Source organism: Bos mutus, chromosome 7, assembly GCF_027580195.1.
Source record: "Bos mutus isolate GX-2022 chromosome 7, NWIPB_WYAK_1.1, whole genome shotgun sequence".
Classification (NCBI taxonomy): domain Eukaryota; kingdom Metazoa; phylum Chordata; class Mammalia; order Artiodactyla; family Bovidae; genus Bos; species Bos mutus.
The window spans coordinates 99,771,544-99,786,114 of NC_091623.1; the positions used below are offsets into that span (position 1 = coordinate 99,771,544).

At 38.5% G+C, this 14,571-nt stretch overlaps 1 protein-coding gene across 7 annotated transcripts in view; it reads right to left on the reverse strand.

Annotated features, from left to right (window-relative positions):
* The window catches only part of HTR4 (5-hydroxytryptamine receptor 4), a 205,830-nt gene that overhangs the window by 178,377 nt on the left and 12,882 nt on the right, over nt 1-14,571 (reverse strand). For all 7 annotated transcript variants that reach the window (XR_011464842.1, XM_070374583.1, XM_070374580.1 and 4 more), the window contains exon 2: nt 3,889-3,961. Coding sequence is in view for 6 of the 7 variants with exons in the window: in XM_070374583.1 (XP_070230684.1) it covers nt 3,889-3,914 (26 nt within the window). In the remaining variant the exon portion in view is untranslated. The remainder of the gene's footprint in view (nt 1-3,888; nt 3,962-14,571) is intronic.

Consider the following 14,571-nt stretch of genomic DNA (forward strand, 5'->3'; position numbering starts at 1 on the left):
CCTTCTCCAATGCATAAAAGTGAAAAGTGAAAGTGAAGTCGCTCAGTCGTGTCCAACTCTTTGCGACCCCATGGACTGCAGCCCACCAGCCTCCTCCGCCCATGGGATTTTCCAGGCAAGAGTACTGGAGTGGGGTGCCATTGCCTTCTCCGCATATTTTGGCTACCAAGCCTCAATTCCCCTTTCCTAAAAAGCACCAATTTCTTCAGGGGATTTAACTTTCCTCCATTGCATGCCATCTTCCTGATTGATATTCACCTCCCATTATGAATGCTGGACAACAAATTGTCACATGACTTAGCCTGGTCAATCAGACGTCTGATTCTGATTCTTGAACAGCATATATTGATAGAGCAAAGAGTTGGACATCATCCATGATGCAGAAATGTACTGATCACTTCTTCCTATGGTTGGCTATTGTTCCACTTTTTACCTCTACTAGAATTCTCAAAGTTCTTTTTATTTACAAGCCAAGACCCCCAGAATTTTCACCTTAATTATTTGAACCTATATATTATGGCTTCCCCAAAATTACCTTTGAATATATTAGCAAGTTAGTTTCTGATGCTTACAGTCAATAACAGTAGATATACAATAGCAAGGGTCAAAATGAAATAAGAAACTCAATTAAATGAAACCAAACAAACCAAAAATCAGGTGTTCAGTATGGCCTGTCAAAATACTTAAATGCTAGACATTTTTATTTAGCCCTAAGTGTCATCCTAGGACCTCTCTGTTCTTTGATATCTGGGAAAAACTGGATGGAGTCTCTCAATTCTATATCCCACAGTAATCTTTCTCTCAGATTTCTGAAATTTCCCCAGGCATTTATATTCTTCTCCCATCCTGTGCTTTTTGGGGTGTTCATTCTCACATATTCATTCTCTCTTCCAAACTACATTTACCAAGACAGGAATGTCAGCCATCTCACCAACTTACACACACACACACTCATAAAATATCTGTAGTATAGTAGGAGGCAATGTGATTTTATGACCTTAAGCAAGTTACTTAACCCCTTTGTACCTTAGTTACCACACACTGTAAAATGGAAGATTGTTTTAAAAATTAAACGAGATAATACATGTTAAGTTTATAGTTTATGATGACCTCATACATAGTAAATATTCAACACTGATTTCCTAGCCAAGCTAGAAAATTCTGCTATAGAACTCAGTGCTGGGAGAGGTCAGCACACACATCATGAATTTTAAACAAACAAACAAAAAATATGCCACCTAACTCCTCTCAACATTTTACAGCCACCACACGACTACATACTTCACCTTCTGCTAAGCAGAATCCAGACTGTCCTTCTTCTTGGAATTTACTTTTTTCCTACCTCTCCCTCCTCTGCCCACTCATTTTCCTGTCTTCAGAGCAACTTAAAAAATTCCTCTCCTGTGCCAGGAACCCAGGCCCTTTGGCTTTCACTCTATATGGACACTTTACCAAGTGAAGACATTTCCTTACCAAAGTAAGAATTTCTGATTTCTATTCTTCCAATAACAAAATGTATTCTATCTAGTTATACCTAGAATATGGGCTTTTGGACCCTAGTTGTCTTCATAGGACCCATCTGGATTTTTCACATTTATTTTTAATGAATAGTTTAAACATACGTAATATTCTTTTTCAGCTTTATTGAGATATAATTGACTTATAGCACTGTATAAGTTTAAGGTATACAGCATACTGAGCTGACTTACATATATCGTGAAATGAATACCACAATAAGTTTAGTGAACATCCACCATCGCATATGGGCTTCCCTATGGCTCAGGTGGTTAAGAATCCACCTGCAATGTGTGAGACCTGAGTTCAGTCTCTGAGTTGGGAAGATCCCCTGGAGAAGGGAACAGCTACCCATTCCAGTATTCTGGCCTGGAGAACTTTATGGACTGTACAGTCCATGGGGTCACAAAGAGCTGGACACAACTGAGTGACTTTCACTTTCACCATCTCATATAGATAAAAAATTAAAGAAATAGAAAAAAATACTTTTCTTTGGCATGAAAGTTATTAGGATTTACTCTCAATAAGAATGAAGGCAGTTAAAAGATGCTAACCCCCAATTACAGGATAAGTTTAACTACAACATGATAAATATAATTAATACAGTTGTATAAAACTTTTCTTTTAGTAAAACTTACTTTTAAATTTTAACTAAATGTATTTTAGAAGAAAATTCTATTTCACTACTATCAGTGGCAAAATAGTATTAAGTTTAAATGTTAGTCTCTCAGTCATGTCAGACTCTTTGTGACCCCATGGACTGTAGCCTGCCAGGCTCCTCTGTCCATAGACTTTCCCAGGCGAGAATACTGGAATGAGTAGCCATTCTCTTCTCCAGGGGATCCTCCCAATTCAGGGATGGCAGATTCTTTACTGTCTGAGCCACCATTACTTGCCCCTATAAGATTACCTTAAAATACCTACTTTAAAATAAAACAGATGTTCATGTGCCACCTAAAATCATCATGCATTACTAGTGATCCATACATCACAATTTGGTAAATTAATGTCCTTTCATGGACACCAAGAGTGTGGGCTGGGAAGGAAATGGGTGGAAAGTCTGTTGCATTTGCATATTACTAATACTGTGGGTAGGAAGGGGGAGTGGGTAAGGGTGAGTATATATTGATGGGATCAGTTTAGAAATCAGACAAAGAAGATGGTCCAGAGACAAGATTCTGAGGACTGATACCATCTTGTATCCTGCATAACACTTCTACAGCACCCAAAAGAAAGGCTAATGTTAATTTAATTGAATTGTATCCTGCTATTAGAATTCAAGGCCACTGTAAATAAATGTTGAAAATCTAGAAATGTCGGAGATCATGCTATCTGAATTACCCAAAAAGAAGTACATTTTAACCAACTGATCCACTTTAATACAGTGTCTGAAACTTAAAACAACTTGATAAACTTACAGCCATTGACATTGCTCACTTTGGCCTTTTATTATTCATGAGACATATTTGACCCTTAAGGAATCCCTGGGTTACGGTGATAGTACATCTTTGCAACTCCAGTCACATTACATTAGAGTTTCTGTCAAGATGTTTGACAGCTTCATTTTGTAACAGGGTTCTCCTACATCAAACACAGAGGCACGGTGCCCCTGATCTATACCTGAAATATGCTTTCCTACAGATCTCAAATGAAAGAAAAACTGCTCCTGTGCTTGCACCAAGACTGTATTTTTTGAGCATGTCTTCCAGCTATTGATATCAATGATATCTTCAGCCTCAAATGCCAATTCATAACATTTAAATCTTATTGAACACATTTTTTCACATTATTTGGTTGTACTGAATAAAACGCAGCAAGCCTTTAAGAAAAAAATTTCCCTAGAAGCCATCCTATTGTTTGATCTCCAAGAGTTGCGGGAAATTATAGGAAAAGAAAACAAAAGTAATTCAGCTTTATGTAACTATACCATGCAACCATTATGCCATACAATAAAATGACCTGGTTGATAAAAGAATTAGCAAACTAGCACTTGTCACAAAAAGCTATTTAAGTATGTATCTCAAGTTTAGAAACACACATAAATATTCTTAAGGTATTTTTGCCCCCATTTAAATAGATTTCTTCCTTCCTGTTACAGAGATGAATATTTTCATGCAACAGCATCTCTTGTAACACTAACTTTTAGCACAGGCATCTGGAATCATTTACAGCTATATTATACTTACCATTTAAGCATAAATGAAATTAAAAAATTAATAAACAGTACCACATTCACGATTATATTGATATATGAAATGTTGTAGAAAATACACATTTATTAACTTTGTAACTCTACCCAAACAGATTTTTCAGAAGTCTGAGAGTTCAAATAACCACAATTTATAGCACAACATATATAAAAATGCAACATACCTCACATTAGCATCAAGTTCGTCCATTACAGGAAATAGGCATGGGTGAGTTGGATGTCAGCGCCCACTGGGTACTATAATGGGGAAATAATAAAAAAGGGATTAGACGAGAAGGCAATGTAGAAAAATAAAAGTCATTAAGGGAAAAAATGTCAAATAATCATTGCTTCCTAATAACTAAGACTTCTGCACAGTATTGGAAAAGTAATAAACAATATTACATTAAAAAGTTATTGGCATTCTGAGATATGGCATAGATGAGTGCTGCATCAAAGAAACTCACAAATGAGTTTCTTTGCATTTGATTAATCTCCTAGAGATTAGAACATAAAGGCATTTCTTTTTACTCCACGTTTAATCTATTTACTTATTATTTTTTGCTCTTCCCAGAAACATAGCTTATTTATATGATCTGCATTAGGACACCAGCTGGTGGAAACTTAAAACAGAACACTGTCTAAGATGGTCAGCCATCTTGCTTCCTATGAGAATTTTTCAGGTTGCTATTTTTAAAACCCTTTTTGAGGGTGGATAATCATATCTCTTTAAGACTCTATAATAGTAAACTCTTGAGAACTGTCTTCCTAGGAAAAAAGAAATAGGTGTGCATACACACACATACACCTTTTCTGGGGAGCCCACAATTCCCTGAGGCCTTTCCATGAACCCCAGGCTAAGGACTCACAATCAAAGAGGAGGTCAACTTTCAAACTACTGATAGTTCCTCTAGCACAGACCTTAAGAAGACCTTACTCTCTTTAATGGACAGACACTCACTGATATCCACCAAGTCAGTTCTCTGACCTGGCTGTGTAGTTTTGGTTCACAGAAAAATTTCTGTATTTCTCACCACATTTATTCCAAAACATGGTGAGTCAGAGAACATAGGGGCAGAGGTCAGTCTGTTTCTTTTGAGGTTACCCTAAGCAAGACCCTTTTTCTTCTAATGACATCATCTATTCAATACTTCTCAATAAACAGAAGGGATGGGAAGAGATGATCGCTGGGTTTACTTCTAGCTCTGATATTCTATAATTCCATCTGCTGGCTTTCCAGTAAAATTTTACAGGGAAGAAACTGTAAATCTGTTTATGTACATAACAGAACCATGAAACTCAGCCTGAGCCCTGGGATTCCTTGGTCAGCATGAACCAAACATATATGCCTGGCAGCCAGGAAAAAAATGACAGGCCACCAGAGCTGGAAAGGACATAGATTTCTGTGTGTGTTTTTATTCTTTGAAACCTGTAAGATTAACATGGGCACCCATGTACATTTGTGCATCTATGACAGGTGTGAGGAAGGCTGAGCCTACACGGCTCAATCCTCTACTCTGACCTCAAGCAAAACACCTCTGTCTACCTCTATCTCTTTTACATTCTGAATCTGGAATAATCTTTTATTTGAAATACATTAAGTACAAAGCCCTAACTACTGAAGTGGTGGGATTCCATCCTTTGTACAAGTCTATCTAGAATCATTCCTGAAGTGAAATGATGTGTGTGCATATCTACTTTTTTCTAGGCAGACAATCATCAAGGGTTGATTACCCACTTCAAAGAAAGAAAGAAAGTGAAGTTGCTCAGTCGTGTCCAACTCTTTGCTATCCCATGGACTGTAACCCATCAGGCTCCTCCGTCCATGGGGGTTCTCCAGGAAACAATACTGGAGTGGATTGCCATTTCCTTCTCCAGGGGATCTTCCAGACCCAGGGATTGAATCCAGGTCTCCCACATTGCAGGCAGACGCTTTTATTGTCTGAGCCACCAGGGATAAACCACCCACTTCAAAAAGAGCTTAAAAAACTGAAAATACTCATATTATTTTAATCATAATAATACAGTAACCTATTTATAGTAGTTAGTCCTAACGCAGATAATATAAATAACTTATGTCTTTGAAGAGCAAAAAATAACAGATTACCATTCATCCCCATGTCTTAAAATACAGTCTATTTGCTAAAGATTCTCAAAGTTACAGCTTCATCCTAGGCCCTTCCCAGACTCATATCACCTACCTGACATCTCAACTTGGATGATTAAAAAAGCATTTCAAACTAAACTCATTTCCCACTCCAGCACAATAACCTGCTCCTCCCCTAGCATCCTCTATCACAGTAAATGACTCCACCATTTATCCAGTTACACTTTTTTTTTTTCACACCCTACAATCAAACTATTAGCAAACTCCCTCCTCTACTTTGAAAATGATTCCTCAACCTGACTTTTTCTTTCATTACCTCCAAAACCACACCTGGTCCAAGCCACCATCTCCTTTCCCACCTGGTGTCCTAACCACTCTCCTAACTTTTGTAACTGGTCTCCTGCTGGCTCCACCATCATCTCTTCTCCCCACAGTAGCATTTTTGAAATGGAAGTCAGATCACTTCTTGCATATATAAAATACTAGTGGCTTCCTGACACACTTAGAATAAAGTTTAAACCCCTTATCATTTTGGATTTTGCTTAATAGGTAAAATTCAAACTGATCACATGGGTCACAACTTTGTCTAACTCAATGAAACTATGAGCCATACAGATAGGGCCACCCAAGATGGACGGGTCATGGTGGCGAGTTCTGGTAAAACGTGGTCCACTGGAAAAGGGAATGGCAAACCACTTCAGCATTCTTGCCTTGAGAACCCCGTGAACAGTATGAAAAGGCAAAAAGATATGACACTGAAAGATGAACTCCCCAGCTCGGTAGGTGCCCAATATGCTACTGGAGAACAACGGAGAAATAGCTCCAGAAGGAATGAAGAGGCTGAGCCAAAGCAGAAACAACTCCCAGTGGTGTATGTCTGGTGGTGAAAGTAATGTCTCATGCTGTAAAGAACAATAGTGCATAGGAACCTGAAATGTTAGCTCCATAAAACAAGGTAAATTGGAAGTGATCAAACAGGGAGTGGTAAGAATAAACATCGACATTTTAGGTATCTGTGAACTAAAATGGACTGAAATGGGCAAATTTAACTCAGATGACCATTATATCTACTACTGTGGGAAAGAATCCCTTAGAAGAAATGGAGAAGCCCTCATAGTCAACAAAAGAGTCCAAGAAATGCAATACTTGGGTGCAGTCTCAAAAGCGACAGAATGATCTCTGTCCGTTTCCAAGGCAAATCATTCAATATCACAGTAATCCAAGTCCACGTCCTAATCCACTAATGCTGAAGAAACTGAAGTTGAACGGCTCTATGAAGACCTACAAGACCTTCTAGAACTAACATCAAAAAAAGATGTCTTTTTTATCACGCCACTGCTGCTAAGTCACTTCAATCGTGTCTGACTCTCTGCAATCCCATAGACGGCAGCCCACCAGGTTCCACCGTCCCTGGGATTCTCTAGGCAAGAACACTGGAGTGGGTTGCCATTTCCTTCTCCAATGCATCAAAGTGAAAAGTGAAAGTGAAGTCGCTCAGTCATGTCGGACTCTTAGCGATCCCATGGACTGCAGCCTACCAGGCTCCTCCATCCATGGGATTTTCCAGGCAAGAGTACTGGAGTGGGATGCCATTGCCTTCTCCCTTTTTTTATCATAGGGGACTGTAATGCAAAAGTAGGAAGTCAAGAGATAACCAAAGTAAGTTTGACCCCGGAATAAAAATGAAGCAGGGCAAAGGCTAACAGAGTTTTGCCAAGAGAACGCCCTGGTCATAGAAAACATCTTCATCCAACAACACAAGAGACGACTCCTACACATGGGTATCACCAGGTGGTCAATACCGAAATCAGATTGATTATATTTTTTGCAGTTGAAGATGGAGAAGCACTATACAGTCATGAAAAACAAGACCAGGAGCCGACTGTGGTTCAGATCATGAACTCTGTATTGAAAAATTCAGACTTAAATTGAATAAAGTAGGGAAAACCACGAGGCCATTAAGGTAAGATCTAAATACAAATCCCTTACGATTATACATTGGAAATGACAGATTCAAGGGATTAGATCTGATAGACAGAATGGCTGAAGAACTATGGATGGAGGCTCATGATAATGGACAGGAGGCAGTAATCAAAACTATCTCCAAGAAAAAGAAATGCAAAAAGGTAAAATGGCTGTCTGAGGAGGCCTTACAAATAGCTGAGAAAAGACAGAAAACAACAAAATTCTGTAAAACAATTATCCTTCAATTAAAAAATGAATAAATTTCTAAAAATTAAAAAAAGAAGAGAAGTAAAGGCCAAAGGAGAAAAGGATTGTTATACCCATCTGAATGCAGAGTTCCAAAGAATAGCAAGGAAAGATAAGAAAGCCTTCCTAAGTGAACAATGCAAAGAAATAGAGGAAAACAATAGAATAGAAAGACTAGAGATCTCTTCAAGAAAATTAGAGATATCAAAGGAACATTTCATGCAAAGATGGGCACAATAAAGGACAGAAATGGTATGGACCTAATAGAAGCAAAAGATATTAAGAAAATGTGACAAGAATACACAGAAGAACTACACAAAAAAGATCTTAATGACCTAGATAAACATGATGGTGTGATCGATCACTCACCTAGAGCCAGACATCTAGGAGTGTGAAGTCACGTGGGCCTTAGGAAGCATCACTACGAACAAAGCTAGTGGAGGTGATAGAATTCCAGCTGAACTATTTCAAATCCTAAAAGATGATGCTGTGAAAGTGCTGCATTCAATAGGCCAGCAAATTTGGAAAACTCAGCATTGGCCACAAGACTGGAAAAGATCAGTTTTCATTCCAATCCCAAAGAAGAGCAATGCCAAAGAATGTTCAAACTACTGCACAATTGCACTCATTTCACATGCTAGCAAAGTAATGCTCAAAATTCTCCAAGCCCAGGCTTCAACAGTATGTGAACCGAGAATTTCCAAACGTTCAAACTGGATTTAGAAAAGGCAGAGAAATCAGAGATCAAATTGCCAACGTGTGTCAGATCATAGAAAAAGCAAGAGAATTCCAGAAAAACAGCTACTTCTGCTTCATTGACTATGCTAAAGCCTTTGACTATGTGGATCACAACAAACAGTGGAAAATTCTTAGAGATGGGAATACCTTACCTGCCTCCTGTAAAATCTGTATGCTGGTCAAGAAGCAACAGTTAGAACCAGACATGTAACGCCTGGTTCCAAATTGGGAAAGGAGTACATCAAGGCTGTATACTGTCACCCTGCTTATTTAACTTATATGCAGAGTACATCATGCAAAATGCTGGGCTGGATGAAGCACAAGCTGGAATCGAGACTGCTGGGAGAAATATCCACAACCTCAGATATGCAGATGATACCATCCTTATGGCAGAAAGCAAAGAGGAACTAAAGAGCCTTGTGATGAAGGTGAAACAGGAGAGTGAAAAAGCTGCCTTAAAACTCAACATTCAGAAAACTAAGATCATGGCATCCAGTTCCATCATTTTATGGCAAATAAACAGGGAAACAACGGAAACAATGAGAGACTTTATTTTGGGAGGCTCCCAAATCATTGCAGATGGTGACTGCAGCCATGAAATTCAAAGACACTTGCTCCTTGTAAGAAAAGCTATGACCAACCTAGACAACATATTAAAAAGCAGAGACATTACTTTGCCAACAACGTCCATATAGTCAAAAGTATGACTTTTCCAGTAGTCAAATATGGAGGTGAGAGTTGGACCATAAAGCTGAACACCAAAGAATTGATGCTTTTGAACTGTGGTATTGGAGAAGACTCTTGAGAGTCCCTTAGACTGCAAGGAGATCAAACCAGTCAATCCTAAAGGAGATCAGTCCTGAATACTCACTGGAAGGACTGATGCTGAAGCTTAAGTTCCAATACTTTAGTGAACTGATGTGAAGAGTTGACTCATTAGCAAAGACCCTGATGCTGGGAAAGACTGAAGGCAGGAGGAGAAGGGAACAACAGAGGATGAGATAGTTGAATGGCAACACTGACTCAATGGACATGAGTTTGAACATGTTCTAGGAGATGATGAAGGACAGGGAAGCCTAGTGTGCTGCAGTCTATGGAGTCACAAAGAGTTGGACATGACTGAGTGACTGAACAACAACAACCATATCATAATCTGACCCCAGCTCCTCTCCAATGTCCCATCCACTCACTGCCTTTGTATTCACTGGTTTTGCTTTTTTCATTGACCATCAGTGTAGGCTCTCACCTCAGGGCCTTTTCACTTGTTTCCTCTCCCTGGAATGCTACTATGTAGATCACTCCATTACTTCCTTAGGGACACAGCCCAAATGCCATTTTCCTGATGACTTAAGTAAAATTTCAGGCCTCATTTTCTGAAAATTTCTGTAATCCACTCTATTTTTTCCTTCTTAGTACATACATTATATATACTCCTTTGCTTCTTTATTAGTGATCTATCTCTCTTACCAGAATGTAAGTTTCAAGAGGGCATAGTTATATCTTGATCACTATTATAACATCAGTGCCTATAAAAATGCCTAACATACTGTATCCCCTTCATAGATATTTCTTGAGTCAACTAAGTAGTTAATTTGTTTTGCAAATGAGGAAAGTGAGGTTTGAGAGTTTGTGACTTTCCCTCAGGGAGGTAGTATATGAACCACTCCAGAATAAATATAATTTTTAAAAATATTAAAAATCAGTTCATCTTATTTATTCACTCTTTAGTATTAACAAGTGCCAAATACTGTCCTTTTCTTTCTCCTCCAACCTCTGAGAATTTATTGTTAGATGGAGAGACTAAAAATCAAAGAGGTCAACTGACTTGCCAAAGTCACATAGCTAATACTTAACCAAACTAGGAATTGAATTCAGGACTGGGAATTCTGAAACTCAAGCTTTATCTTTTTTTTTTTTAATTTATTTTATTTTTAAACTTTACAAATTGTATTAGTTTTGCCAAATATCCTCAAGCTTTATCTTGCATAGTTCTTTTCATCCTATCACTCTTGCCCCCGCTGTTAAAAAGGGAAACTCCTCATGAAAGGGAACATTTTACTTTAATTTTCTGCTAACCATTTATTTCCTCTTTCTCTGAGAATAATGCCTTGATTTTCCTTTGTGGAACCCCTCCCCTGCCTCAAGCCCACTGATGAGCACATGACCAGGACTGGCCCATCAGAACAGTTCATTCTCTGGCCCCAAGGATTCATTAATTCACTGGCTAGACTGTAAAGCCAGCCCTGAGATATTTGCTAGAGTCTGTCTGTCTTTCTCCTGGTGTTGCTAAACTTTCAATTTAAAGCTGCTGGTGGCCATTGATGCCACTATGTGGGAAGAGTTTGTCTGAGAATGAAGTTAATACCAATGGAAAGCAGAGTTGTAACACAGAGATTGCCATATCCTGATGAAACAATTTGAGACTTAAGGTCTAGCAGTGTCTTATGACAGTTTTGTACTTGAACTTCCCAATTATACTGAGCCAACAAATTCTCTTTCTTCGTGTGTAAGCCAATTTGAGTTCGGTTCCAACCGTTATTTGAAACAAAAAAATTTCTTAGAGATATACAGGAAAATCAATATTGTATTTGTATATAGATTAGAAGGAAGAAAAGCTGGAACTAAAAATAAAAAAAAAAAAAAACAGTTAAAAGCTAGCTAAATTTGAGTCACTGAAACTGCATTTGGAAAATGTTACAACATGGGGAAAACTATATATTCATAGCAATGTACATTATTATATTTTGCTCATGGAAACTCAATGAGCAAATTTTAAATGACTGCCATTTAACAAACCAGTATGAACATGCATTTTGTTAGAGATAAAGGATGAATAACAAAAGAGAAAATGGTGATCAGTACCTATCCTAAATTGATTCATTGATTACAGTCCACTATTTTTTGTCGTGCGTACCAGGAATATCTAATCAGAGCTGTGATTATAGGGACACCAGCTGCTGGGAAGAATGCTCAGAGTGACAGGTGTGTGTAAGGAACCATGCTTCTATCTTGCATACTTTGCATATCTTGCATGTTTCTGACACCTTAACAAAATACTACCTAGTTAATTAAAAGCACAGTCAACTGACTATCTCGCATGCTCAGATATAAGCTATGTCACTTCTAAAATTTCTAATTTAAATTCAATTAGACCATGTATGTCTGTGGCACACATGCATGTGTATATTTGTGTTTTAATGACAGTCATACTGTATCCTCATCTCCTTCAGAAAAACAGTCTTAGATTGTCATAACCAGGGGAAAAAAGCACAGCAAGTCCTCGGAAACAAGAGAAAGAGGGAGTCAAATAAACCTTTCTACCATGTGAGGTATAAATGAAGGTCTCAGTATTATCTCAGCAGTAGGAAAAGCTCAAGCCACTAATTATTCAAAACACTTTGTCATAAAAGTAAAGATACAGAAACATGCAACTCCATCAGATTCCTTGAAGCTTCTTTTCTTTGTTGTATACATTGAGACTTATCTTTCCTTAAAAGGGAAGGAGAAGGAGAAGAAAGAGGTGATATTCTTCTTGCCAGCAAATGCTGATTCCAACCCTTAGTTTTCTGACTTACAAATTTTATATAACTAAAGGGCAAACCCTGAAGGTAAGCACATCTCATCTTTACCTGTGCTCATTTACTGAGAATACTCTGAAAGATTACTGTGGAACAGTTGTTAATGGTTAACACAAGGTGTGTAGTTGCATCTCTATTATGAGAAGTGTGAGCACAGGGCTCACCTGTAAATAGTCCTCACCTATTGGAGTGAAATATCGATGTAGTCTGGTGCAGTGCCAACATCTGCCAACTTGGAGCAATGTCATAACTCAGCCTGCTTTGTTGCACTTTAGTTTTTTTCCTTTGGTTTTGGCTGCATGAGCATATATTCATGCATAACTGTGCAAGGATTGACCACATTTCTTTATAGAGTATGCTTCCATGGACTAAATTTCTACATCAAAGGGCATATTCCAATACCTTTGTTTTGGACAAGTGTCAGGAATAAGTAAAACATTATTTATCTTAATTGCCAAGTTGAGAGGGGGAGCTTGGCACAATGGAAAGAACACTAGACCAGGAATCACTCAGCCTGATCCACTACTAACTCACTGTTCCTATTCTTAAGCAAGTTTGTTCATCAGTCTGGGTCTCAATTTTCCCAATGATAGAATCAACTGGGCCAGAGAGTACTGGACAGGGTGAGCAAAGGAAGAAATTTCAAGTAATTAGAACTTCTCAGAAGTTAAAGGAAATTTTGAAAAGGTGAGTTGCTTGCCATTGGAGGCATTTAGGCAGCATATGGGTAATTAAGGATATCTAAATGAAGGATTTATTCATGGAACAACAGACTGGTTCCAAATAGGAAAAGGAGTACGTCAAGGCTGTATATTGTTACCTTGCTTATTTAACTTATATGCAGAGTACATCATGAGAAATGCTGGGCTGGAAGAAGCACAACCTGGAATCAAGATTGACGGGAGAAAGATCAATAACCTCAGATATGCAGATGACACCACCCTTATGGCAGAAAGTGAAGAGGAACTAAAAAGCCTCTTGATGAAGGTAAAAGAGGACAATGAAAAATTTGGCTTAAAACTCAACATTCAGAAAACGAAGATCATGGCATCTTGTCCCATCACTTCATGGGAAATAGATGGGGAAACAGTGGAAACAGTGTCAGACTTTATCTTTTTGGGCTCCAAAATCATGAAATTAAAAGACACTTACTCCTTGGAATAAAAGTTATAACCAACCTAGATAGCATATTCAAAAGCAGAGACATTACTTTGCCAACAAAGGTCCATTTAGTCAAGGCTATGGTTTTTCCAGTGGTCAAGTATGGATGTGAGAGTTGGACTGTGAAGAAAGCTGAGTGCTGAAGAATTGATGCTTTTGAACTGTGGTGTTGGAGAAGACTCTGGAGAGTCCCTTGGACAGCAAGGAGATCCAACCAGTCCATGCTAAAGGAGATCAGCCCTGGGTATTCTTTGGAAGGAATGATGCTGAAGCTGAAACTCCAGTACTTTGGCCACTTCATGCAAAGAGCTGACTCATTGGAAAAGACTCTGATGCGGGGAGGGATCGGGGGCAGGAGGAGAAGGGGACGACAGAGGATGAGATGGCTGGATGGCATCACTGACTCGATGGACATGAGTTTGAGTGAACTCCGGGAGATGGTGATGGACAGGGAGGCCTGGCGTGCTGTGATTCATGGGGTCACAAAGAGTTGGACACTACTGAGCGACTGAACTGAACTGAAATGAAGGATATGATCCTGATGACTGGTAAGGTTTCTCGCAGTGCTAAAACTGTAGCACTGTGATAGTCTATGTTCTGCTTGAATCCCCAGCAAGAGACCAAGTGTTTTGAATAATTTTCCAATTAAAACAAACGCATGCTCAATTCACCTATACTGTCTCAAACAGATTCCATCTCCTGAGCATTATCCCAGTCATTTCTGAACATGTAGGACTAAAAGAAGAGCACAGAAATGTACAATTAACTAAAGCCAGATATTTGCTAAGAGTTAGCTGTCAAATGCTTGTTGTTAGCCTCATTACCTCATTACCCTAACCCACTACCAGCCACATATACCAAAACAGTCAATCTCACCAGGATCAAACAAACAAGCATTTTCCCCAAAGTCTTCTGCATCCCATGATGATCATGATTTCCTAGTTACCTTCACTGTGAAAGAGACTCAGGGATAATCTCAAAGATTGCAACTGTGTAAATTCTCACTAAATGGAAGAAAAAAGTCCTCTCCTTGACTATTTACTAAGATTTTGTTTTCTGGAAAATGTTTGGAA